Source organism: Tenrec ecaudatus, chromosome 13 (genome assembly GCF_050624435.1).
Source record: "Tenrec ecaudatus isolate mTenEca1 chromosome 13, mTenEca1.hap1, whole genome shotgun sequence".
NCBI classification, from domain to species: Eukaryota; Metazoa; Chordata; class Mammalia; order Afrosoricida; family Tenrecidae; genus Tenrec; species Tenrec ecaudatus.
Genome location: NC_134542.1, coordinates 59,832,248 through 59,860,246, shown reverse-complemented (window position 1 = coordinate 59,860,246; position 27,999 = coordinate 59,832,248). Strand labels below are relative to the sequence as shown.

Here is a 27,999-nt window from a genome sequence, read left to right as displayed (position 1 = left end):
GCAAAAGCTCTTTACCAGCCTCCCTGTCTTCTATTCTGTTGAACTTACTATAAATGATTTTTCTACAATGAAATTCCTATTAATTTATATACTTGCTTCAAACCTTTTGAAGCTCCCTCTTGTTTTCATGATAAAGTATACATTTCATATTACCATTAAAATAACTCCTTATCATTATCCCAATAGTAATATCCAGGCTTATTCTTTCAAGATACGTTATGCCCATCCATACCTAAATTATGCATATTTGATAGACTTTGACCACACTAGACTCTTCTACCTTTGTGTCTTTGGGGAAGCTCTTCCCTTTGTGTAAAATACCATTTCCTCAATTTCTACACGCAAAAAAATCTATCAGAACTCAAAATTCGATTCCTTCTCCACAGCCTTCCCACATACCTCTACCTGAAATGGATTTATTTCTTGGTGTTCCAATAGTCATTTGGACTTGTTTGGGAGGTGCGGTTACCTTCTACTTATATTAGTGTTGGGTAGCACATGCCTTCCTCTACTCTCATCAGATACAAGTTTGTTGGGGGCAGTCATCTTTCCAAACCCAGCGTCTTGTTAATGGCAAGCCTTCACTAAAACATGCTGAATGGCGCGGATTTACACCCAGGAGGCGAGAAGACCCCCTTTCTACCATCTCTAACTAAGTACTGCTCTGCGATGGCACAACCCAGTCTCCTTCACTGGTTCTCTTCTTGTCTGTCCCAGTGTCTCTTTCTTAACTCTCACTAAAGTCTCCTTTTAACTTGCCTCTGTGAAATGTAGTTTCGCATAAACTCTATCTCAGTAATTTTACCCCTCTAGGAACCATTACTAAAATACAACAATACGGTCAGAGCAATATTGCTTTTTCTTCATGGTCGGTACCTTTCTCTGGAGGGACTTCCGGCTTTTTCATAACAGGTACTGGTTCTTTCTTTACTGGAACAAGCTTCTTGGGCACCTCGGGCACTTTGAAGATATTAGTTACATTTTAAAAAAGAGTCTTTAAAGCATTTTAAAATGTTAAGAATAAAACAATCCTATAATTATCAGGCCGTGTTAAAATTAATGGAAACAAGTAATGACCTTTGGTCTCTAGTTGTACAACAATTAAGAGGACTGCACCTTTAGATATCAAGAGTAATTTTTAAAAATGATGTTGGTGATGGCAGGAATACCTTTAGCTTCTGGAGCTTCTGGCTTCTTAACAGTTGGGGCTTTCTTCACTGGGACAACTTTCTTTGGCATCTCAGGTACTTTAAAGATATTAGTAGCATTTAATATGAAACCGCATGATGCTATATATACAGATTAATTTTACAAGTCTGTTCAGCAGTATAACATAGAGACAACAGATAACGAACATTTTCTACAGCACAGCACATTTTCAGAAAAGAGTATAAAATTTTAGACAGCCTAGGAAAACGAAGACATCTTTATTTTACAATAAGTACCTTTAGGTGCTGGAGGCTCTGGTTTTTTGATGACTGGAACTTTCTTTTCTGGGACAATCTTCTTGGGCTCTTCAGGCACTTGAAAGATAGGGATTTCTTTTAGAGTCAGATGATCACAATGAACAGTTTAATGCAAATGACTGACTCAACAAAGTTCACCTATAGCTCTTCAACATGCACACTGTGAAATTGTGTAGCATCAGAACGCCATGTTTGTAAGCACCTTCTGTTCTTGCCGATGTAATCGGATTTTAAGCAGTAGGATAGAAGAGTGGCATTTCACCTTAAGGGAGAGCTAGGGCAGTCGTAACTAGCACGCAAGGGTGTGTTCTCAGACGGGGAGTCTGCAGCGTACCTGCTGCTGGAGGGGCTTCTGGCTCCTCTTCTGCAGCAGGAATTGGTTCTTCCTCTTCAGGAACAATTTCCTCAGGTTCTTCATATACTTTAAAGAGATGAGTTAATATTATCATCTCAGTTTTTGGAACCACATTCTAAATTGCACAAAACAGCAAACACTGTAAGTCCTAATCTTGATTTTTTTTCCCTTATTACAATTGCTATCTTCCTTTGTTTTTGTTAAGATGGAATTTTTCCTATCACTTCTGACTTCTCTCTCTGTTGATTTGAATACTCAGAACATCTTTTGGGTATTTAATACCATTGATACTAAAAGCTATTTTTTTGGTTGGTTATTAAGACGATACACAGCGAAACACAGAACAATTCAACAGTGTCTACTTGTACAATTCAATGACATTTACTATATTCTTCAAGTTGTGACACTATTCTCACCCTCTTTTGCAAAAGTTCCCGCCCTGTTGGCAAAGACTCACTTGCCTTTGAAATCGTTCTAGTTGCTCTTTTAAATTTGCCTGTGCACATTTGCGGGGTCAGAGAGAGTAGAGTTTACTGTTCCCTAGGTAGGTACCCTTGACCGAGATCTGGGCTTGGAGCCCACTAAGAATGAGGAGTGAAGACAAAAGATTAAAGGGTGGGACAATGACCACACGGTGACGAGTTAGCGAAAAAGAGACGCAGAGTTAACGTTAGAAATCGCCACAGGTGGCAAGTTCAGGAAGGAGTCATGAGTACCTTCTGGGGGAGGGGGCTCCACTTTCTCGGGAACAGGAATGGCTGGTTTCTCTTCTACGACAGGCTTCTTTGGCATCTCTGGCACTTTAAAGATATTAGTTATTTTTACTAATATTTTCTTGGTAGTTGAAACATGTATGAAACTTAGACCATAGCTATTAACATTGGTTAAGTAACCCAGAGAGCAGATCCAAGGACAACATTCAGAGGAAAATCTATGATTTGTCCTTGACCATCACTGGTGGGAAGAAAATGAGCACAAATAAGAATACCCAGGTTATTAGCTCTTCCAATGCCCTCAATTAAACGTAAAATAAGTAAATGAATGACGCTATTTAAAACCTCTAACCCCTAAAGTTCTGGATGTAAGTTGTGAATATAAGAGGATGAGTTAGAAAGGGGCTTCTGAGAAGAGGTGACTTTTAAGACCAAGAGTGATCGCATGTACCTTTAGCTGCTGGGACGTCGGGCTTTGGGGGGGCAGCCACTTTCTTTTCTGGAACAACTTCTTTTGGAGCTTCGGGCACTTTAAAGATATTAGTGTTTTGACGTTATGAAGGTGGCGTAAGCAGTCACCACATTTACACAAAACAAACACATTGCAAGACTTGGAGGCTGTGTCCATCTCTGTCAAATGGACAGCGACAGGTACCTTTAGCAGGTGGAACTTCCGCCCTTTTGGGAGTCACTTTCTTCTCAGGGACAACTTCCTTGGGTGCGGCGGGCACTTTAAAAGATATTAGTAGTGTTGAAGCCCGTGGTTTCAACGACATATGGAAATCATTCAGAAGCAGAGCAGACCACAACTTAAAAGATATATATATATATATATATATATAAATATTTTTTTTCTGGACGAAGTTAGCAGCAAGAAGAGATACCTTTCACTGGTGCTGGTGGTTCAGGTTTTTTGGGACTGACAGCAGGTGCTTTCTTCTCTGGGACAGGTGTCTTAGGTGGCTGGATCACTAAAGGTATTAGAAATGATGTTTTAGAAGCAATGATGATGGAGAAATGTCAAAAGAGCTCTCACTGCCGAGGACTTTCAGCACAAGAGGACGAGAGACTGGCTAAGGGGTCGTAGCAGCACTGGCCAAGTACCTTTGGCAGGAGGAGCAGGGGGCTCTGGCTCTTCAGCAACTTCAGCTGGAGCTTCTTCCGGAACCACTTCCTCAGGCTCCTCGTACACTTGAAAGACAAGAGCTCATTTCAACACCGGAACGGACGAAAGTACATTTCACAGGGGAAACATCTCCCAAGGGGGTTTCACAAAACACTAAAGAGTCATGCATTTTAGACAGAATACGAAATTGGATAATATCTTTCATTACCTGCAGGGGGTGGGCTTTCAGGTTCTGGGGGGATGACTTCGGGTATCTTCTTTTCTGGGACCTTTGGCACCTCGGGTACTTTAAAGATATTAGTATTTTTGTGATTAGACTGAGGGGAGAGCAGAGGACAGCATCAACCCAGTGGCATGGGGGCGACTACCTTTGGCAGGTGGGGCTTCAGGCTTCTTTGGAGGCACCACAGGCACTTGCTTTTCAGGGGCCACTTCTTTGGGCGGCTCGGGCACTTAAGAGATATTAGTAGCGTTATATTTAGCAGTCATGGCACTGCAGGAACAAATCATATTCAAGGGCAGAAGGATGAGTTCTTCTGAAGCCTAGAGCTTCGTCAAGTACCTTTGACAGGTGGGCGGACTTCAGGCTTCTTCGGAGGTGCTGTAGGCACTTTCTTTTCGGGGACCACTTTTTTGGGCGGCTCAGGCACTTAAAAGATATTAGTAAAATCACATGTAGGTGTTATGAAGACCAAGAAAACAAAGTATTTTCAAAAGAGTTATTTCTTGTTCAGCTTAAAATCAATGACAGATACCTTCTGGTTTTTTCGGAGGTGCTTCTGGTACTCTCTTTTCCGGGATAACCTCTTTGGGAGCTTCAGGAACTTAAAAAAATATTGGTAAAATGACATTTAGAATTTGGGAAGGCATGAGCGGAAACGCTCTCAGAAAAAGCGGGGTCAGATCTTCCCATATTGGAGGCCAGCAAGAGCTACCTTTAGTGGGTGGGGCTCCTGGCTTTTTAGAAGGCTGCACTGGTCCTTTCCTTTCAGGAAGCACTTCGGGGACCACTTCAGGCACTTAAAAGATATTAGTCGTTTTATACTCAGTCAAGGACAATGGGCTGAAAATGTTTCCAAGAGCGGAAACAAGATTTCTTCAGCGAAAAAGGGCAGGGTGATGAAGTACCTGTAGGTTGGGGTTCTTCTGATTTTTTGGGTGGTGCCTTGGGAATCTTTTCTTCCAGAACAATTTCTTGAGGCGCTTCAATCACTTAAAAGATATTAGTAGTTTTACATTGATGTTAGTGAAGAATAACGGACTAATTTGGGGTTTGTTTTTTTATTTGATAGCAGAAAGTGTATGTTCTTTAGCAGAATGAAGTCAGAATGAATGGTAGCTGTGGGCAACTTTGGACTTTTGAGTCATCCCCAGGAAATTTTCTTTTCTGAGACTTTTTAAAAGCTCTTACTGTGAAGGTTACAGAGCAAATCAGTTTTTTTATTTGACAGTTTATACACATTTTGGTTCATGTCTGTGGCAGTTACATAATCTGGGGTCAATTTGGGACTTGAGAGGATTAAGAGTGAAGGGGTGGAGTCTAGTCAGTCAATTTGGCTGCGTGGGCATAGCCTTCTCCTGAGGATTCTGGGATTCTGTAATTTTCTCCTTGAAGGAGGGAGACACTCGATCTCTCTGCCCATTACCTGAGAGATGCTCTACAGACAAGACATGTGGCGCTAAGGGGATATAGCCCGTAACCTCTGGAGCTGGAGAAGTCATGTGGAAAGCCCTCCCAGTGTTGAGAGGCTTACAATACCACTGGATCCACAGGACTTCCCACCCACTGGCCTGTGATCTTCCTGGGTTAGCACCATAGCAAGTGTTTTGTGAGTCTGAAGAAGATGTTATAGATTGATAATGAACATATGTTATAATATCGTACTTATGGGTTTGATCTGGACTGGGCTGGGACGTTTTCTCAATGCTCAGCTGCTCTTGTGTAGAAAGAACTTTCTCATACACGTGAGAGGCTATGAGCTTGTTTCTCTCATCTACCAGACTCATACAAGGCCAATGATGGCATCCCGGAGTGCTAGCATCACAGATCCCATTTCTACTGTTTCCATTTCCATTGCTCCTTGCCTAACCTTTCCAGACTCCTGAGCCCTTGTTCATGGGCAAAGCTGCCCTTTTAATCTTCACTGGTTGATTGTTGTAAGAAGTAATTACCTCAGTAGTCTTGTTGTTTCCTGTACCCCCCAACCCCACTGAGCTCAAGTCAGTCCAACCCAAAGGGACTCCACAAGTCTTCATAGAACTTCAAAGGCTTTTGAAGTGAAGACTTTACAAAAGCAGACTGACTCCCCTAGATCCCACAGAGCAGCTGGTGGATGTGAACTGCAATTTTTTTTTGTTTACAAACCCAAACTTAACCGCTGCACCACCAGGGCTCTATGGTCACCTTATAGGCCCTTCACAGTGGTGAACCTGGTGGCAAGCCTAAAGGGTGATGTAGGGTGCTCTTTGTGGTTCCACAGTGTCTGTCTGACCAGTAGGCTTGGTCTTTGTAGGACTTTTAGTTTTGTTGCACAGTCTCCTCTTGCTCTTAGGACCTTCTACAGTGAATTCTCTCAGAACAGTTAGTAGTGGCAGCAGGGCACTATCTATATTTTTTGGTTTCAGTGTCTTAGAGGTCCAGCTTCACTTGGTCCATTAGTCCTTCAAACTAATAGTTTCCATGCATTCTTTATTTTCCTCAATCTTCTATGCTTTGGACACTGAGCTAAATGGTTGCACTTGTAATGGCTGCTATAACATTTTAAGGACCCCTCCTCCCCCACCCAGTCACATTCACAAAAGTAGGGCATTGAACATATACTATGTTTTGCCAATTGACCTTGATGTCCCCCAAGACTATGGTTCTAAGTCTCCTATCTCAGGGACTCAAGGGGTTCAGTGATGGCTAAGACATTTTTATATCTTTTCCCCTCTGTATTCTATATTCATGGATATATTTTCAGTAGACATTAACACAGATATAGAAATATCTTTTTTTTCAAACATATATATATTCATGAGCATAACCCCGTTCTTCTTACATCTCTTCAGCTGCATCGGCAATAAAATTTTAAAGAGCTTCAGACACTTGAAAGATATCAGTAGTTGTACACTTAGGTTAATGAAGAGCAATAAAGTAAAACTGTTTTCAAGAGGGGAAGACATTTCTTCTGCAGAATAGGAGGGTGGGCCTGTATGTACCTGTGACTGCTGGGGCTTCTGGTGCCTTGGGCACTGCCTTGGGGATTTTCTTTTCGAGGACTTCTTGAGGCCCTTCAGGCCCTTAAAAGATATTAGTATTTTTTGTAATTTTCAAATAGTGAAGGCTTATGTTAGCATGAAGGTTAAGGGCACAAGACAATCCCACCCCCTTTCTTAACAGAGCAGTGGGAACCAATACCTTTGGCAGGTGGGGCTTCTGGTGGTTTGGGCACAACCGAAGCCACTTTCTTTTCAGGTCTAACTTCTTTAGGAGCCTCGGGAACTTTGAAGATATTAGTATTTTTTAGTTAGAAACCTTAAAGAGGGGTACCGACAACACATTTATCCAAGCAAATTCTGTTCGCAAGACTGACAGACGTGTCTACACGGAAGACGCTTCCCCCAGCCCTGCAGCAGGTGAGCAGCAACAGGTGGAGGACATACCTTTCACAGGAGGGGCTTCTGGCTTTTTAGGAGGCGGCCCTGGCACTTTCTTTTCAGGAACGGCTTCCTTTGGCGGAGGGACTTCAGGCACTTGAAAGATATTCGTATTTGTGGTTTAGAAGGTGAAAATAAAGGACGATATCGTATAATCACACAGCAAATGTCTTTTAGGTCATTACAAACATGAGTTTCCTTCAGAATCAGAACACCTTGAATGTGGTGGGATTTTCCCTTAATCGTTTTCCCGTTCACATAGCAGTTACTTCCCCTTGAGTTTGTGCATCTCTGACATTACCTGCAGGGGGTGGGCTTTCAGGTTCTGGGGGGATGACTTCGGGTATCTTCTTTTCTGGGACCTTTGGCACCTCGGGTACTTTAAAGATATTAGTATTTTTGTGATTAGACGGAGGAGAGGTCAGAGGACAGCATCAACCCAGTGGCATGAGGGCGACTACCTTTGGCAGGTGGGGCTTCAGGCTTCTTCGGAGGAACCACAGGCACTTGCTTTTCGGGAGTCACTTCTTTGGGCGGCTCGGGCACTTAAGAGATATTAGTAGCGTTATATTTAGCAGTCATGGCACTGCAGGAACAAATCATATTCAAGGGCAGAAGGATGAGTTCTTTTGAAGCCTAGAGCTTCGTCAAGTACCTTTGACAGGTGGGCGGACTTCAGGCTTCTTCGGAGGTGCTGTAGGCACTTTCTTTTCGGGGACCACTTTTTTGGGCGGCTCAGGCACTTAAAAGATATTAGTAAAATCACATGTAGGTGTTATGAAGACCAAGAAAACAAAGTATTTTCAAAAGAGTTATTTCTTGTTCAGCTTAAAATCAATGACAGATACCTTCTGGTTTTTTCGGAGGTGCTTCTGGTACCCTCTTTTCCGGGATAACCTCTTTGGGAGCTTCAGGAACTTAAAAAAATATTGGTAAAACGACATTTAGAATTTGGGAAGGCATGAGCAGAAACGCTCTAAGAAAAAGCGGGGTCAGATCTTCCCATATTGGAGGCCAGCAAGAGCTACCTTTAGTGGGTGGGGCTCCGGGCTTTTTAGAAGGCTGCATTGGTCCTTTCCTTTCAGGAAGCACTTCGGGGACCACTTCAGGCACTTAAAAGATATTAGTCGTTTTATACTCAGTCAAGGACAATGGGCTGAAAATGTTTCCAAGAGCGGAAACAAGATTTCTTCAGCGAAAAAGGGCAGGGTGATGAAGTACCTGTAGGTTGGGGTTCTTCTGATTTTTTGGGTGGTGCCTTGGGAATCTTTTCTTCCAGAACAATTTCTTGAGGCGCTTCAATCACTTAAAAGATATTAGTAGTTTTACATTGATGTTAATGAAGAATAACGGACTAATTTGGGGTTTGTTTTTTTATTTGATAGCAGAAAGTGTATGTTCTTCAGCAGAATGAAGTCAGAATGAATGGTAGCTGTGGGCAACTTTGGACTTTTGAGTCATCCGTAGGAAATTTTCTTTTCTGGGGCTTTACAAAAGCTCTTACTGTGAAGGTTACAGAGCAAATCAGTTTTTTTATTTGACAGTTTATACACATTTTGGTTCATGTCTGTGACAGTTACATAATCTGGGGCCAATTTGGGATTTGAGAGGATTAAGAGTAAAGGGGTGAAGTCTCCTCTTCCAGTCAGCTCATGGCCAATGAGACCTCTATGTATGCATGGGTTTTCCCCTGGTAATTCTGAGAACTCCCGCATTTCCTCCTTGGAGGAGGGAGATAATCCACCTCTCTGCTCACTGCCTGCGAGTTGCTCTACAGACAAGACACATGGTTTTAAACTGATATAGCCCATGATCCTGGAGCTGAAGAAGTCACATGGAGAGCCTTGCCAGCACTGAGATACTTATAAACACCACTGAATCTACAAGACTTCCCAGCCACTGCCTGTGATCTTCCTGGATTTGGCATCAAAGCTTGTGTTTTATGGGTTTGAAGAGGGCTTTATAGATTGGTATTGGACATATAGGACAATATCGGACTTATGGGTTTGATCTGGACTGGGCTGGGATGATTTCTCACTATTCAGCTGCTCTTGTGTAGAAAGCACTTTCTCATACACATGTGAGAGGCTATGAGCTAGTTTCTCTGGTCTACCAGACTCACACAAGGCCATTGATGGCAATCCCGGAGTGCTAACATCATGGATCCCATTTCTACTGTTTCCATTTCCATTGCTCCTTGCCTAACCTTTGAAGATTCCTGAACCCTTGTTCATGGGCAAAGGCTGCCCTTTTAATCTTCACTGGTTGATTGTTGTAAGAAGTAAACACCTACCTAGTCTTGTTGCCTTTATCCACCAATCCCCACTGAGGTCAAGTCATTCCAACCCAAAGGGACTCCAGAGGTGGTAATAGAACTTCAAAGGCTTCTGAAGTGAAGACTTTACAAAAGCAGACTTACTCCCCTAGCTAGAGTAGCTGATGGGTGTGAACTGCATTTTTTTTTTTTTTGTTTACCAACTCCAAACTTAACCCCTGCACCACCAGGGCTCTATGGTCACCTTCTAGGCCCTTCACAGTGGTGAACCCGGTGGCAAGCCTAAAGGGTGATGTAGGGCGCTCTTTGTGGTTCCACAGTGTCTGTCTGACCAGTAGGCTTGGTCTTTGTAGGACTTTTAGTTTTGTTGCACAGTCTCCTCTTGCTCTTAGGACCTTCTACAGTGAATTCTCTCAGAACAGTTAGTAGTGGCAGCAGGGTACCATCTACTTTTTATGGTTTCAGTGTCTTAGAGGTCCAGCTTCACTTGGTCCTTCAAACTAATAGTTTCCATGCATTCTTTATTTTCCTCAATCTTCTATGCTTTGGACACTGAGCTAAATGGTTGCACTTGTAATGGCTCCTATGACATTTTAAGGACCCCTCCTCCCCCACCCAGTCGCATTCACAAAAGTAGGGCATTGAACATATACTATGTTTTGCCAATTGACCTTGATGTCCCCCAAGACTATGGTTCTAAGTCTCCTATCTCAGGGACTCAAGGGGTTCAGTGATGGCTAAGACATTTTTATATCTTTGCCCTCTGTATTCTATATTGATGGATATATTTTCAGTAGACATTAACACAGATATAGAAATATCTTTTTTTCAAATATATATATTCACATATATGTATATATTCATGAGTATAACCCCGTTCTTCTTACATCCCTTCAGCCGCATCGGCAATAAGATTTTAAAGAGCTTCAGAAACTTGAAAGATATTAGTAGTTGTACACTTAGGTTAATGAAGAGCAATAAAGTAAAACTGTTTTCAAGAGGGGAAGACATTTCTTCTGCAGAATAGGAGGGTGGGCCTGTATGTACCTGTGACTGCTGGGGCTTCTGGTGCCTTGGGCACTGCCTTGGGGATTTTCTTTTCGAGGACTTCTTGAGGCCCTTCAGGCCCTTAAAAGATATTAGTATTTTTTGTAATTTTCAAATAGTGAAGGCTTATGTTAACATGAAGGTTAAGGGCACAAGACAATCCCACCCCCTTTCTTAACAGAGCAGTGGGAACCAATACCTTTGGCAGGTGGGGCTTCTGGTGGTTTGGGCACAACCGAAGCCACTTTCTTTTCAGGTCTAACTTCTTTAGGAGCCTCGGGAACTTTGAAGATATTAGTATTTTTTAGTTAGAAACCTTAAAGAGGGGTACCGACAACACATTTATCCAAGCAAATTCTGTTCGCAAGACTGACAGACGTGTCTACACGGAAGACGCTTCCCCCAGCCCTGCAGCAGGTGAGCAGCAACAGGTGGAGGACGTACCTTTTACAGGAGGGGCTTCTGGCTTTTTAGGAGGCGGCCCTGGCACTTTCTTCTCAGGAACGGCTTCCTTTGGCGGAGGGACTTCAGGCACTTGAAAGATATTCATATTTGTGGTTTAGAAGGTGAAAATAAAGGACGATATCGTATAATCACACAGCAAATGTCTTTTGGGTCATTACAAACATGAGTTTCCTTCAGAATCAGAACACCTTGAATGTGGTGGGATTTTCCCTTAATCGTTTTCCCGTTCACATAGCAGTTACTTCCCCTTGAGTTTGTGCATCTCTGACATTACCTGCAGGGGGTGGGCTTTCAGGTTCTGGGGGGATGACTTCGGGTATCTTCTTTTCTGGGACCTTTGGCACCTCGGGTACTTTAAAGATATTAGTATTTTTGTGATTAGACGGAGGAGAGGTCAGAGGACAGCATCAACCCAGTGGCATGAGGGCGACTACCTTTGGCAGGTGGGGCTTCAGGCTTCTTCGGAGGCACCACAGGCACTTGCTTTTCGGGGGCCACTTCTTTGGGCGGCTCGGGCACTTAAGAGATATTAGTAGCGTTATATTTAGCAGTCATGGCACTGCAGGAACAAATCATATTCAAGGGCAGAAGGATGAGTTCTTCTGAAGCCTAGAGCTTCGTCAAGTACCTTTGACAGTTGGGGGAACTTCGGGCTTCTTTGGAGGTGCTGCCGGTACTTTCTTTTCGGGGACCACTTTTTTGGGTGGCTCGGGCACTTAAAAGATATTAGTAAAATCACATGTAGGTGTTATGAAGACCAAGAGAACACAGTATTTTCAAGAGAAGACTAACATCTTCTAAAGCCTAAGGTAGCTGACAGATACCTCTGGGAGGTGGAACTTCAGTCTTTTTAGAAGGTGCTGCAGGAAACTTCTTTTCAGGGATAACTTCCTGGGAAGCCTCAGGCACTTTAAAGATATTAATAATTTTACACTTAAAAGTTATGAATGTCACTAGATACACAGAGACATTTTCTGGACTAAGAGCTTTTAAGTTTTGTCCCTTTCTGAGCCTCAGACCAGATTTAATCAATACCTGTAACAGGTGGAGCTTCTGGTTTGGGGGGTGGAGCTTCTGGTACTTTCTTCTTGATGGCCACTTCTTTGGGAGTTTCAGGCACTTTGAAGATATTAGTAAATTGACATTTCAATCACACGATCAACAGACACAGGAATCAAAGACCCTCCTAACTAGGCTAGAAGGAGCAAGTCTTTCTTTTCCCTAGCTCCCACACGAAGGGACAGTGAAGAATGTACCTTTGACAGGTATGACTTCAGGCTTTTCGGGGGGGTACACTTTCTTTTCGGGGGCTTCTTTGGGAGCTTCAGGCACTTTAAAGATAACATACATAATTTCACCTGTAGAAGTGATTAGAACAAGGACAGACAAATGCCACACATAAAGGAAAAGACATTTTTTCCACTCTCTATAATCTTCCAGCCCTGTGCGAGGAATCCCATGCATTGGCTTGTCAGGGAGAATTGCAGGCACCTTAAGAGGTTAGTATATTTTAAATTAATGTAATGAAGCTGACGAGGAAGCACCAAGTGGTCTCATGAGCTGTTTGTAAGGAAGGGTGTTTGCTTATTGAGTCCGAGGGCTCGGCAGCCTGTACCTGTACCTGAGGGAGCTTCTCTCTTCTTGGAAGGAACTCTCTTTGCAGGCACAATTTCTTGAGGCACTTTAAAGATATTAGTATTTCATATTTAGGAGTTAAAGTTGTAGCCGCAATAAGTTCACAAATGCTGTTTTCTAGAAGCCCGTCCGCTTCCCCCATCAACTAAGTCTAAGAGTGGGGAGTAGAATCATGGGGAAGAGGCGCTCTCTCTTCTCTAGTATGTCTTGTTTGATGCTGTCCAGACCATTCTTATTAAGGATTGGTGATTAAGTTGGAGTGATTGCCATTTTGGCCAGAACACCACACTGCTTTTCTTTTATAGGAAACTTCTGGTGGGATTCCAGATGTTTTAAAGATATATCAGCATGTTTCTATTTAGGAGTTCTGGAAAGCGTCAGGAGAAAACAACAACAACACAGAAAAACCTAACAGAAATGGAAGAGTGGGAGACATTTCCTTCTGCACCATGTGTGCATGTGTGACATGTACCTTTCACAGGCAGGGGTTCTGGCTCTTCAGGCGCTTCCACAGGTGCTTTCCTTTGAGGAGCAACTTCTCTCGTAGTTTCTGGCACTTTGAAGATATTAGTATTTAGAGGTTAAGAGGATCAGTAGAGACATTGATCACAATTGAACCAAGGTTATGACTATCAGGGTGTTTCCTGAAACATCTGACATGAGGTATAAGATCTTGAGAAGAGGAACTGAATCTAAACAGGCTTAGCTATTTCCCGGCTCCCTAGCACCCTGCATCTATTAGACACCTACTTCCAGCCATTAAATGAATGAAGGAAGGAGTGGTACAATGGATCAGGCCTTCAGTGGGCGGTGTTTCAATTATCTTGGGAGCAGCCATGGATGTCTCCTTTTATGAGACAAGTCCTTGAGCTGATTCAAGTACTTTAAAGATAGTCATATATTGCACTTGGGAGCTTTGCAAACACTTAAAAGTTTCAATATAACTCCATATACAGTGATAACCCAGATTGGAAAACTGCTCTCTTCATAATCTGCTTCTTTGGTAGCAGTGAGAATGCTTGATGGTTAGTACTGGTTTATTGGTCACCTCTGACACTATTGTGTGTTCTGTTCCCATTTATTTTTTTCTGGCTAGTCTGATTTTTCTTTTCTTGGTAGACAGTGATCACCCTTCTCTATTAAGAAATCTACCTGTCATATCGGCACATTACGAGCTCATATATACGTTCTCTGGAGAGTCTTTGAAATACACTTTGTAGCCAAGCATCTTCCATGTGTATAAGTTAAAGATTCAAACATTCCTCCCCACGCCTCTACTTTATCTTGAATGACTAGTGTATAGCTATTGGAGCTGCTTCGGGGACAATTCTGCTCTGACATGGATTTCTTGGCAGCATCTGGGGCTTTGAAGGTGTTAGCATTTCTACAGGGTTAAGCGCAACTACAAAGAAAGTAACTCCAAAACCGTGAGGTAAGGAAGGCGGCTTTCTTCTGGCTTCTACCTTTAGCTGGTGGTGGTTTTCTTCTTTGAACAACTGGAGCTTGTTCCCCCGAGACATCTTCATAGGTGATTTCAAATTCTTTAAAGATATTAGTATTTGGTTATTGAGAAGAGGTAAAGAGACATGCAGACATGGCATAATAAAAAGTTAGAACGACCCATTTATTGACTTTCAACTAGACCTGCAGTTGGTTTCCCCTAGAGTTCATCTGTAGTTGCATGCTATACGAGTGGGACTGGGCTTGTAGGACCCCAGTGGTGGAGAGCTCCTTTGCCTTGCCTATGCCAGGTACTTAAAAAATGTTATTATTTTAACATTGGAGATCATGAGGCTCAAACCATATTTGCAGACTGCAGAAGAAAAAAGAATTCTTTCTATGTATAACTAGATGGATACCTTCAGTTGGAAGATGCTCTGGAATTTCAGGAATAGCGTCAGGTCCCTTTATCTTTGGAAGAGCTTCTCTGGTTGTATCAGGTTCTTTAAAGATATTAGTAGGTTTACACTTAGTAATCGGAAACAAGAAATTATATAACATGCACTATGTGGATCTTAAAGTCAAATATCTAAATTTGAAGTAGTTGAAATATACCTTCAATGACTGGTGTTTCTTTCTTTTTAGGAATAGTCACATATGTTTTCTCTTCTGGAACAACTTTCTTGGGTGGTTCTGGTACTTAAGAGAAGTGAGTATAGAATGTTTATAAGAAGTGATGGGAAATGTGTTTTTTAAAATAATTTTTCTTCATATCAGATTATTGGTGTATATACCTTTTGCTAGTTTGGGTTTTGCCTTTTTAGGATGAGACACAAGTATTTTTTCTTCCACGACTGTTTCTTCAAATGCTTCATAAACTTTAAAGATATTAGTGTTTGTACAATTAGAAGAGTTTTAAGGTAGACATCAGACAGTATTAAGAAATACCTAACAGACAATCTATGTGATGCACACCAAAATTAACAGTAGTACTTAGGCAGGAATTAGTGACAAGAACACACTGACTAGGAATACACTTTATTCCCTTTTTTGATATACAACTCTCAGCATTTCTTTATGATCATAACAGTTAAATGAAGGAATCTACCGGCTAGGGACTTAATACAAAATACTTCCTTTTTTTCCTGTAGAAAGTTATTGATAAAATTATCTTATACTACAACTTCTGAAAAATGGGTTCATGCATAAAGAGTTGAATACATGTTGAGTTGAATACTCAACTCTTCTCTTTTGTTTTACCTACTGGTCCTTCCCTTTTCTAGAACTTAGTTATCTCATATTTTCAAACCACATCTAACTAACCCATTGTTAGGTGAATGAGAGAAGCATTTAGGGATTCAAAGCAGAGAAAATAATAATTACTAAATATTTGGAAAATGAGGTAAATGAAAATAATGTGCCCAGACTCCAGAAAGAGAGTCTGGCTGATTGAGAATCGTAACTGAAACTCAAAAATAAAAAAAGCAGAATGTGACCATATCTTTTTTTTCTTATCTAATATAAAAGATTGACTGTCCAAATTGAGTCCAAACAAATGGGGGAGAGATTTGGATTAAAAGCAAATGGAAGAATATCTTGACTACTAGAGTTTTACTATTTTGATGACTGACTACTGAATTTATTTAATCAGAAATTTAATACTTTAAAAAGCCCAATTCATTATTTTGAGGTCTAATAGGCTTATAAACTGATCATGAATAGCATTGCCAAAAGATTCTCAATAATTGTTGCAAAGAATTTAAAAAATACTGGACTATTTTGACTTTACAAAACTCAGTGGAAAAAATATTTTTAAAACAGTTAATGGAATTTCCACATTGTCTGAGGAAATAAACTGCTTCAGAGCAAAAGATGTGTTCATACAGAAACAGTTAGGAAAATGACAAGTGACTTATATCAGGCACTGTCATAGGTTTTGGGTTTTTTTCCCCCTCAGTTGGTGAGAAAAATGTGTCTTATCTGAGGCTACGTGCTACACAAATGCACTGAGAGCCAAGGACGTTGGGCCTGTTGGGTTTTTTAATAAGCTATTAGAATAGGTGCACTTATCGACTGTGAAGACATAGTGAATTAAGAACACAATGGAGTCATAAGGGATTAATCATTTTCCACACTCACTGTACATCTCTGTATCTTCAGAAAGAATGGCAGGCGACTTTGCTTCTTGAATATTTTTCTTAGGCACTTCAGGAACTTAAAAGATATTAGTATGTTAATTCTTATAAATAAAGATATAAAACACGAGAATACAAACGACATATAAGTATTTAACACCACACACTCACGTTACACCATGAATAACGAACCAAAGGGCTATTTCATGTTGTGATTCGTGAATACCTTTAGCTGGTGGAACTTCAGGCTTTTGGGGAAGAGGTTCACGAACTTTTTCTTCGGGAACAGTTTTCTTGGGTACTCCAGGCGCTTTAAAGATATTTGTTTGTCTTATTTTTATGAACAGCACATTGGGAATAAAGTATCAAGAGAACAAAAGGGGAGTCTAACCACAGTCATGCCAACAAACAGTCTAAGATCGTGTAAGTCAGCGAGACACAAAGCCGGTGCCTTTCTCTAGAGCACCTTGTCGAGAACCCTGCAGGTGCTTGCTCCTCGGATATGCCAGGTTATGATGGGTTTATTTATTTCCAAATAACCAGGATTTGACGAGAACCTCTAAAATGAAGAGTTTTTGTCAGAGCAGACTTTTTCTACAAATAACCAAATAAGACTCCTCCAAACAACACCTTTCAGTCCTTTGCCTTTGTTCTCTGCAAGTCACCACGAGAAGGAAGGTTTATAAGATCATAAACATAAGGTTTATGCCGGCCATACTGTGACACGGAAGGGAGAATGCCCTCTTTCTCCATAACCACCAAGTACCAAGTGATTGTGGGTCGGTGGTGAATCTGCCAAAGTAGATACCTTTTGCTGGCGGCCTTTTGGGTTCTTCTGGAATGTGCACTTTTTCTTCTGTGACAGTTTTCTTGGGTACCTCAGGTACTTTAAAGGTAATAAGAACAATTTATTTTACCTTTTAAAATTCCTAAAGATTTTTAACAAACACAGCATAAGAAAAATACAAGCACAGAACAGGACGTAGACACAAAATGAAATGAAACATCACTTTGTCCGACCTGTTACGGAATTTCACAGAAGCTGAGTTTTAAAAGTAAGTAAAAACCCGCCGGAATATTCCATGTTAGGATGGTAGAACTTGATCAGAGAAGTGAACAAGGCATCATCCATTGGTCTTGCTTTGGTTAAAAATATTAAGCTTTTTTTTTTTTTAGTGAAACTTATGTATTTCAGAATCTTTAAAAATACGAGCTTTTTTTCCAAATACTATTTTAAATTTCTATTGTGAACTTTAAGATGTTTACAAAAATGGAAAAAGCAAAGCCATTAAACCTAGTTACTCAGTTTTTATACTTAGTAGGACAATAAATAAGAAAACATGGTTTATCTGGAAGTACTTTAGTGAATTAATCATCAAATAATACCAAGGAGGGAAAAAAACAAGCAAAACACGTGGGCTCCAGGTTTAGTTAATGGGAGGTATACCAACAAAGACTTCATTTTGAGGAAAATGTTCTTTGGCTCCCGAGCCACTTGGAAGATATTAGTTTGTTTTAGACATTCCCCAAGCACAAAACAAAGAAGATAAATTTCACAGAGAAGACAGACTTGCGAAACCACCAAGGTGCGACTGTCCACAAAGCTGAGGAGATAAGCCACCAACTCCCGCCCAAATACCTTTCGCTGGCGGCTCTTTGGGAGGCGCAACCTTAGGAGGTGGTTTTTTGAGAGGTACAGGTTTCTCCGCGACCTCGGGCCCTTAAACGACAGAGGCAATTTCGGTTTAGAGGGCACTCTTGAAATACTGTGGGCTCTGTCACTAAAGTGAGTTCAAGGAGGTGCACCCAAAGGTGCTTCATCATGGGTTCCTTTTGAATTTATACCATGTGTACCGACAACAAAGGTTGAATTTTGACTAATCTGACCTAGAGTGCACCTTGACTCTGTCCTCAGCCCTGGCACTCACATTCTTTCGATTACTGAAAGCCAATGCCTGAGGCGTCCAGTTGATTCTGAGCTGGACCAACCCGACAGAGCTGCTCCACGGGGTCTCCACAGCCGTCTACCTTGGCTACTTCTAGCAAATCCTCACAATAGGTTTGTGATACGAAAGGAGAGATATTACTTCCTGGCACTCTTATTTATTCTCAGAATATGTTAGCACATCCATGCCCATGCCAACTTTTCTCCTACTTTCTGTTACTTCTCTAGAGAAAGTATAAGATGTCGGTAGAGTTGACATGCATCAGCTTGGGAACAGTGGATTGAAGCCTACTAAAACTATGGTGGTTTTATATGAATCTGTAAGTCAGATGCTTTCTTTTGGCTCGATTGATGACAACTCAATTATTTTGCTAATTATAACAACCATTGATCACCCCTCTCACTGAATTCTCAAGTAGATTCCAATTTATAGTGGCTCAATAGGACAGAGAACTGCCCCTGTGGATTTCTGAGACTCACTCCTTCAGGGACAGAAAGTCTCATCTTTCTCTCCTGGAGCAGCTTGTGTTTTGAACTGCAGACCTGGGGCTAGTAGCTCAACACCTAACCTGCTCTGCCCCCAGGGCTCCTGGTTTGATTTTTAAAAAGGAATCCATTTCATTTATTTCATGTATTTACTTCCTTATACAAATAGGTAGGTATCCAATTCATAACTTCTTCCCCTCATTCCTACATAATTCTTTGCATCAAGTAGTTCAAGTTCATACTGAAAGAATTTCATGACTTTGTATCATGAAGAATTAAATGATTTTCTAGTTTTCAAAATTGGATATAAAATACATTTTTAAAAGAGAGAATAAGATATAACAGTTGGAAAATCCCTATACCTTTTGGTGGAGCTTTGGGTTTTTCATATACTTCTTCAACCTCTAGGAATTTTATTTCCCTATGGACTTCTTCAGCTTCATATACTTCTTCAACTCGACGTTCTTCTACTTTGATGAATTCTTCCACTTCATGGAATTCTTCTTCTTCAAAGTATGCTTGAACTTCATGGAATTCTTCTTCTTCAAGAAATTCTTCCACGTTGGCTTCTATTTCTTCTATTTCTAGTCTTTTTTCCACTACTTCCTCTTTGTGGAAGGCAACTGATATTTTTTCTTCAAAGACAGTTCTCTCTGAAAGAGTATCTATTGTAAGAGATTATTTTTCAAGATGCAAGTTCAAAACATAAAGAAAAAAAGAAGAAAGGCTTGCATGCACCAAGACATGAAAATCAAAGATGCTTTCCCAAAATACCTTTAGACTCTTTTTTAGGCACAAGGACTTTCTTTTCTGGAACTTTCTTCTCTGGGATTTTCTTTTCTGGGATTTTCTTTTCTGGGATTTTCTTTGCTGGAACTTTCTTTTGTACTTCGGGCACTTTAAAATATAGTTTTTAATATTTAGGATTGCGAAGAGCAAGTTTTCCCAGACAACAGATGGCAAGGCAATCAGGGCACAAAGACAGATGACATACATATCTTCATGAGGAAGGTAAGAAAGTTCAAACTTAACAAACGAGATGTACCTTTGGCTGGAGGAGCCTCTTTTTTCTGAACGGGAGCAGGCATTTTCTCCTCAGGAACTTTCTTTGTCACTTTAAAGACATTAGCTGTTTTAGTTATCTGACAAGACTCAATAATAAAATAACTTAAATAAAAACATCAGAAACATCATCATATTTTGCAACAGAGAATTACAACAATCAAATGGTCCAAAGCCTTACTGTCGACCTCGGGATACGAGTTTTATGGGTGATAAAGATGTTTTCCCCCAATCACTCATCGAAACCAAACTCTTAGGAGAAAATATTCATGCAAAGAATTCCTCCTATTCTGTTTTTTTTTTTCCACACAAACACAGGGCCTACTTTTACAGGTATTCCTCTGAACTCTCTTTTTTAAAAGGTAATCACTATCACAGGGTGCTTAAGCCCCAGGGAAGGCCCCAATCCATAGTCACTGAGTTGATTCTGACTCCCAGCGACCCTCCGACAGAGTAGAACTGCCCCGCGAAGCTGCCAAGGCTCTCAATCTCTCCAGAAGCAGCTAGCCTCACCTTTCTTCTAAGGAGTGGCTGTTGGGTTTGAACTGGTGACCTTTTGGTTAGCAGCCAAGTACTTTAACTACTGCACCAGGGGCAACATAAATTGAGAGCATTTGAATGCTAACTGAAACATTAACCTAATTAATAATAATAGCTGTTGGTGCTAGGTGGATGCCCTTGAGTCGCTCCAGGCTCATAGAAATCCTGTGCTCAAGCGAAGGAAACATGGCCTCATCCTGCGTGGTCCGTATGGGTGTGCCCCATTCTTGCAGCCACTATGCTAGTAATTAGAAGTAAATGTTCTATAATAACCTTAAGTATTTTGGACGAGTACTTTAGATGAGTTATTATCCAACCTCAGAACAGATTGTAGCCCTATATAATAATAAACACAGTAGAAATTATTAGCATAGTTACATGAAAAATCTCTACTGATGTAATGGGATAAAAATCTGTGCCTGGGATGTGGGGAAGAGAAATTTGTTGTTGTCTCTTAAGTATAGAGAGATTTACCAGTGTATTAAAATTTCTACCTATTTATAATAAGAAACTTAATTCATTTTCATATCACACATGCACATATACACTTATTTCAAAAAGACTAATGAAATGATGGAATGAATTGAATTTTTACTCGTTCCCAATCATAAATGGTTTCATAAGCTGGCTTGATAAATTTGATATTTAAATGACTATTAGAAAGCAGTACTTTGCCAACAGAATGCTAAAGTAAATGTAAAGTTGTGTATCGGAATTTGATGTACCTTTAGTTGGTGGGGCCTCCACTGTTTTAGGAGCAGGAGCAGGTGCTTCAGGTACTGGTTTCTTAATTACTTCAGGCACTTAAAAGAGATGTCATGGGCAGATTTGAAAAATGACATGCGATCAACACACCACAACAACATGTACCACAAAACGTCAAACCACTGGCGTATTTTTTTAAAAAGACATCAGCAATAAAATCCAGTAAGTACATCAGTGGAGTAGAACTCTAGAGGTGTGAAGGCTATTCTTTAGAAATTGGGAATCGTGAGTTAAGAATTTCCCTAAAGAGTAAAGACTTTCACCACCACTCCCACCAACAAAAACAAAGCAAAACAAAAACAAGAAGTTGTCATTTAGTTGACTGACTCATGGCCAACTCCAACTTCACCAGGGGGAGAAACATGCTCCACCACCAGGTGTTCAGAGGCTGAGGTCTTGGAAGTTGATCACCACGCCATCCTGTTACGGGGCTGCTGGGTGAACCCACCCTCCAACCTTTGGGTGAGCATCTTATTGGTTTAACAATACTCACCCCTCAGGGACTTCGATTTCACCACTGACATAGATTTTCCCCTACCTTCACACTGATTAAAAATTAAGGACTGAAACTAGGAATAGTATGACAGTAGGGTCTGAGTGGAGAAAATAATTACAAAACTAATTTCTTTTCACTGTAAGCACAGTGTAAGAATGTGTACTGGGGGAAGAGAATCAGTGTCATGGAAATAATGTAAGGCACTAGTTCAAATGATAATGAATTCAAGTTTTCATTACAATGTGTAATAGAAAAATGCACTGTTGATATTAGATTTTGACCCATTCTGAGTAAGATTTGGCCAGGAAATATATAAATTATCCGACTCGATGAGATGTTGTACCTCTAGGCGGGGCCACCTCCTCAACCTCCTCAATGCTAGGTGGTTCTTCCGGGATCTCTTCCTCCAACACAGGCTCTTCAGGCTCCTCAAATGCTTTAAAGAGATTATTTTATAAATTATATTTTACAATTCTTTGCATATTGGAGTAAATGCTATAACAGATATTTGAGGTTGTCTGAGCAGAGACAGTAACTCATTGCTCACATTTCAAGAGGCTTATAAGAATTCATTGTTCCTTGAAAAAAATGTGAAGGACTTTTATGATACACTTGCCCATTCCCAGGCCTCAGAGAGAATTGAATTGAAGTCATTACTTAAAAAAAAAATGCGGGTGAACTTGCTGGAAGTCAAGTGGCCATTTGGGGGAAACTAGATTCTCTGTATCAATTACTCAGGATAAAGCAGGAATTTTTCTTGGACAAACTTATCCTGAAATTTCTGACCAATACATTTATTTGAAGGATTTCCCCTGGCAAAAAAAAAAACAAAAAACACTTTCCCTTAAAAGATTCTCATTAAAAGAAAACAAACAACAAATAAACCACCAAGTACACTGGATCAATATAAAGAAAGGTACCTCAATGGGTTTTAGTTTGCCTATCAAATACCTAAAAGGAAAACAAGAATATATTCTAGAGTCTGAACATGTTTACTTTCTGGATTGAAATGCGTATTCATCTCCTTCAAGTCTTAGACAAGGACAAGACAATGATGACCTTGGAAATGCTATTTTCTTAGAAAGTCAGATACCTTCAACTGGCGGGACTTCATCTTCTACAGGGAGAATAGTCCGCCTTTCTTCCACTTTCTTAGGCACCTCAGGAACTTAAAAGATATTGTTTTAAGCACTTAAAATGCAAGAACCGGAGAAGAGTACAGAAAGACCAATTTCTGGTTTTTCACAACAAGCAAGTACATATCAGAACACGCGACGAAATGCAAGACGAAATAAGCACAAGATGGCACACTGATAGTTCACCGATTTAGTTACTGAAACAAGAATAAAGAAGTATATGGTTCAAGACAAAGGGTCCTTTAAAGAGAAAGTCTACCTTGTACCATTGGAGCCTCTACTATTTTAGGAAGAGCAATAGGTACTTCAAGGACCACTTCCAAAGTTACTTCTGGCTCTTTAATAAAGATGTGATCATGGTATTTTTGTTTTAGACACAACAGAAATACATAAAAACAAAGTGGGAAAAAATGACCTAAGACAAACCAGTGCAACAGCTTCGCAGGTGACAATGTAGATGCCAGACAATACAACACACGCTTTTCTGTTGAACCTTGCAGTTCAACATCATGGCAGTCAGCTCATCCCCCTGAGAGGATGCTGTACCTTTGGCAGGAGGAGGCACTGCTTTCTTAAGACCAGCAGGAGGGACCTTCTTTTCTGGCTCGGGTTTCTTTGGTACCACAGGCACTTTAAAGATATTATTTCGTTTTACAATTTCAGTTTCACAAACACAGAGACAGTAGACACAACAATAAGCGAGAACATAGAAAGAAATGGGACACTCGTGGTTAAGTTGAAGGCAAGAAATGGAGCGGCAGTGAGTATCCAATTTGTTGGGGGAATAGCAGTACCTGTAGCAGGAGGAGCCTCCTCTTTCTTGGGAATGGTCACTTTCTCTTCAGGCACTTTCTTCTTAACCACAGGCACTTTGAAAACACCATTTCATAGGATTTATTTTGTGGGGCAAAAAAGATAAGAAGTCCACACACAGAAGGACCAACATTCAACACCACTCAGGAAAAAAGCATAGTACAACTTGGAAGACCAAACATTATGATGTAGCTAGGTTTTGTATAGCAAGGGCTCAGCAACTTATTTGAATATCAAAGGATAGATGCTGCCATTTCACCCATTAAAATTTTACTAGTCCATTTATTAAATCATTACAAAGTATATCTATAACCTTGATCTCCAATAAAGGATCGATGTTGCCACTCTACTGGATTATATGTCTGATGGGAGAAAAGTTATGCTTATTTTAAGCAACAATACTGATTTTTTGGGTAGAAAATATTATTGAGCCCGAAGGCAAAAATACATTACGTACTGTGAACTGATGGAATATTTGTATAGAGATAATTCACTGGAGCCCTGCTGGCATAGTGGGTAATGTGTTGGGCTGTTAACTGCAAGGTCACCACTTTGAGACTGCTAATTGCTCCAAGGGTGAAAGGTGAGGCTTTCTACTCCTGTAGAGTCACCGTCTTGGAAACCTAGAGGGGCATTCTACTGTGTCCTATAGGGTCGCTATGTATTAAAATTGACTTGATGGCAGAGTTAGGTTGGTTCCGTGACATGAAGTGTTCACTGGGCTGCTAATCCAAAGGCCAGCACTTGGAATTCACCAGCAGCTAGCTCTGGGGGAGACAGATGAGGGAGGCAGTTTGCTCCCATAAACATTTACAGCCTCCACACCCTAAGGAAAAGTTCTACTCTGTCTTACATAGTTGCTGAGTTGGAATTAACCTGATTGCAGTGGGGTTAGGCACAATTCATTCACTAATCAAATACTTTTGATTCTTTATTTTAACCTTCACAATAACATCTGAGCCTAACAAAACTGTTGGTAGTAACCCCATTTCACTGACAAATACTCGGAAGCTCAGTTGGCTGAAAGGAATTCCTAGTTCAAGGTTAAGCTGTTATCGGTTGGGCTACTAGTTCTATGTATCAGAAGATATAAACCGTTGCTCAGTATTTTGACAAATACATGAAACTTCTTGTAACACCCAGTCCCCTGTTATAAAGACTGTTAGATGTAAGTGTTTGGAGGATTAAATTGAGAAGTTCTCTTCATTATAATTTCCATGCAATTTCCCCTGATGTATCTTAGCAACAAGTTAATACAGAATGTATGATGTTTAAGAACATGTTAGGAAACCAGGCAGAGCTGGGGTGGCAGCCTTGGGCTCTGCCCTGTATCTTTGCTCTTGTCTGCTGCTTTGCTCACGGGAAAGAAAATGCTATTGGTGTCCCTGAACATTTTTCAGCAAGGAAACTGTGTGATGGGGTGTTTTGTGAGTATGCTTTTTTCCTGCACATCATTTCCACCCTAATTTGTCTGGTGATCCACTGGGTATGTGCTTTCACTCAGGGAAGGGTACCTTTGGCGGCTGGAGGAGGTTCCACTTTTTTAGGAGCAAGAACAGGGGCTTTCTTCGCTGGCACAGGTTTCTTTGGCACTTCAGGCACTTAAAAACATTTCATTTTAAGGCATTATGAAACATAGGTACAGCACTGTACTGGTCATAAAAGACACGAGAACAAGACCACGCATAACTAAAACATATTTCATACAGAATTTGGAAACCCACGACGAGACTTGACCATAGAGAGACACAATGATAAGAGCACATAAGTCTGAAACATCGTCTAAGACTCACATGACAGACAACAGAGAGGAAAGCATTAGGGATACATTGTAGACAAACACAAAGACGGAAAGACAGACATGGTGATGACTGAACAAAGACAGAAGTCTCAACGATTCCACTAAGAGCCGCTAACCTGGTGCAGGAATCGGCACCTTTGGCTTAATTTCTGGAAGAACTTCTTCAGGGGCAACTTCTTCCTCCTCAGGGACAACTTCTTCCTCCTCAGGGACAACTTCTTCCTCCTCAGGGACAACTTCTTCCTCCTCAGGGACAACTTCTTCTTCTTCAGGAGGAAGCTCTTCTTCCTCCCAAGGAACTTCCACTTCCTCAGGTGGGATTTCCTCTTCGGTAGCAATTTCTTCCTCAAATGGAAGCTCCTCTTCCCTGAGCAGAGCCACAGGCACTGGCACGGGTTCTGGTTTCTTGGGCACTTGAAAGACATTGATTCCGGTGTATAAGCGTCGCTCATATACAGAACATTTACCACACAGGCAACATGAAAATGGATCGTCTATGATCCTCAAGCGTCAGTTGTCATTGAAGTAGGTAGCCTCAAGCATTGGTAGTCATTAGTAAGCCTGTATAACCCCAGTTTCCATTTGTGCCTTGCTGCTATTCAAGAATGAGCCCCAGTGGCATTGTGGTTATGCATTGGGCTGCCAAGTGCAAGATCAGCAGTTCAAAACCACCCAGTTTCTCTATGGGGAAAGACGAGGCTTTCTGCTTCCACAAAGATCTGCACAGTCTCAGAACCCCCCAGGGGCAGTTCTACCCCGAGCTGTAATCATCTCGACATCAGTGAGTTCTGGGGTTTTTTAAAGTGAAAGATTAATGTACCTTTGGCTGGTGGAGCTTCTACTTTTTTCGGAGCAGGGGTTGGTTTCTTTTCTTCTGGAATGAGCTTCTTGGGTACTTCTGGCACTTTAAAGATAGGATTTGTCTTTAAGAATGTATTCATTTACGTATCTTAGAGCAACAGAATTTGAAAAAGAAACCATGAAATGTCCACTATATATGTCTCACAAGACACACGATTTTTAAAAGCATATATTACTATGAATTTGCATGTGAACATCTGAGGGGACTTCAAAGAGTTATGCAAAAATGGAATTAAAAACATAATGGAATTTCCCCATGAATTCGTTGAAGACTTCCTTGTATATAAAATGTGAGTTTGAAAAAAAAAATCACACGCTTGAAATGATGAACTGATGTACCTTTAGTGGGTGGAGCTTCTACTTTCTTAGGAGCAGGAACCGGCACCTTCTGAGGCACAGGCTTCTTGGGAACCTCTGGCACTTGAAAGAAATGATCCAGAGGGAAAATTAGCGACCTTAGGGACATTGCCTTCCTCCAACTCTTTTAAGTGCCCTCCAACTAGAAGTATAACCATGGTACTCTAGGAAGCTTTTTCTATTTTAAAAATAAACCTTTTCTCGCCTATAGACATTATATTAAAGAGCTGCCTCGGTTAGCAGCATGCGACTGAGTCCATCTATTTCATAGCCATATGCAGATCTGAATCATCAACGACAAAATTCACGTGACAATGCAAGTTCATGTACCTTTGGCTGGTGGGGCTTCCACCTTTTTAGGAACTGGTGTTGGTACTTTCTCCTCTGGTACTGGTTTCTTGGGCACTTCAGGAACTTTAAAGATAGCAAATCATATTAGAGGCACATTTTTTTTCACACACAAAGAGCTGGTCATTTAAAGGCTTAGTTAGAACATCACAGAACATCTTCCAACCTCACTTTAAGATGGAAAAGGATAATAGTCACAAAAACAATGGAGAAATTTACTCAAAATTTAAAGCACACATACATGCACACTAAAGAAACCACACTGGTGATAAAGACATGCCATACCCTGCTAATAAAGGAGTATTTGTACGCTTTGATACAGCAACAAGAATGTTGGGCACACTAGGAACTGCCCCTGAATGAGGAAGAGCAATCAAGGAGCACAGACATAGTTTGATGACAACATTTTGAGCTGAGGACATGGCGAAATGCTCAAGTGACTGGTTGGACGACCTCGATCTCGGTATTAATATTGTTATTATTGCCACGGGGAAAGGACTGACACAGTGACGCAGCATGGGCAAATTATTGTGTTATTCCACCGAGGAGGTGTGTACCTTTAGCTGGGGGAGCCTTCTCTTTTTTAGGAGTGGGCACAGGAACTTTCTCGGCTGGCTTCTTAGGGACCTCAGGCACTTTAAAGATATTGTTTTGTCATTATGTTCCAACCGCTAGCAAAACACATTCATGTAGAGAACAACTGACACTTGAAAAACAGATAGCAAGGCAACAAGGCTTGGTACTTAAAAGAGATTTAACGATTGCTTTGGAGAATGGAGTTTCCCATATACCCGTGATAAGAATGGTGAGAGAATTATTTTACCTTTTGCTGGGGGTGCTTCCTTCTTTTTGGGGACGGGAATGGGCTTCTTTTCTTCTGGAACAGCTTTCTTAGGGACCTCAGGCACTTTAAAGACATTCATAAGAATTTTGACTATGTTGCAGCAAAGATAGACAACACAAAAAGCACCCACAGAAATCATATGTCAGCATGTACAGTGTTCTGTTTCTAAAAGCAGCAGAAGTTGCCATGGGTACGAACAAACCCAGGATCTGACCGAGTCACACAACCACACCCCAAATAATGCAGCGG

At 40.9% G+C, this 27,999-nt stretch overlaps 1 protein-coding gene across 1 annotated transcript in view; it reads right to left on the bottom strand.

Annotated features, from left to right (window-relative positions):
- TTN (titin) overlaps positions 1-27,999 on the bottom strand; it is a 285,763-nt gene that overhangs the window by 126,397 nt on the left and 131,367 nt on the right. The window contains exons 138-165 of the mRNA XM_075530312.1: positions 27,730-27,813; positions 27,464-27,541; positions 26,889-26,972; positions 26,541-26,621; positions 26,161-26,244; positions 25,457-25,753; positions 23,521-23,595; positions 22,684-22,758; positions 21,934-22,026; positions 21,055-21,132; positions 19,773-19,841; positions 19,502-19,567; positions 19,090-19,392; positions 17,936-18,016; positions 17,105-17,182; positions 11,066-11,155; positions 7,761-7,844; positions 7,601-7,678; positions 4,223-4,309; positions 4,029-4,112; positions 3,869-3,946; positions 3,639-3,725; positions 3,419-3,505; positions 3,190-3,264; positions 2,986-3,063; positions 2,538-2,621; positions 1,801-1,887; positions 1,446-1,523 (exon numbers count right to left, since the gene is read on the bottom strand). Of these exons, the coding sequence (XP_075386427.1) occupies positions 1,446-1,523; positions 1,801-1,887; positions 2,538-2,621; positions 2,986-3,063; positions 3,190-3,264; positions 3,419-3,505; positions 3,639-3,725; positions 3,869-3,946; positions 4,029-4,112; positions 4,223-4,309; positions 7,601-7,678; positions 7,761-7,844; positions 11,066-11,155; positions 17,105-17,182; positions 17,936-18,016; positions 19,090-19,392; positions 19,502-19,567; positions 19,773-19,841; positions 21,055-21,132; positions 21,934-22,026; positions 22,684-22,758; positions 23,521-23,595; positions 25,457-25,753; positions 26,161-26,244; positions 26,541-26,621; positions 26,889-26,972; positions 27,464-27,541; positions 27,730-27,813 (2,703 nt within the window). The remainder of the gene's footprint in view (positions 1-1,445; positions 1,524-1,800; positions 1,888-2,537; positions 2,622-2,985; positions 3,064-3,189; positions 3,265-3,418; positions 3,506-3,638; positions 3,726-3,868; positions 3,947-4,028; positions 4,113-4,222; positions 4,310-7,600; positions 7,679-7,760; positions 7,845-11,065; positions 11,156-17,104; positions 17,183-17,935; positions 18,017-19,089; positions 19,393-19,501; positions 19,568-19,772; positions 19,842-21,054; positions 21,133-21,933; positions 22,027-22,683; positions 22,759-23,520; positions 23,596-25,456; positions 25,754-26,160; positions 26,245-26,540; positions 26,622-26,888; positions 26,973-27,463; positions 27,542-27,729; positions 27,814-27,999) is intronic.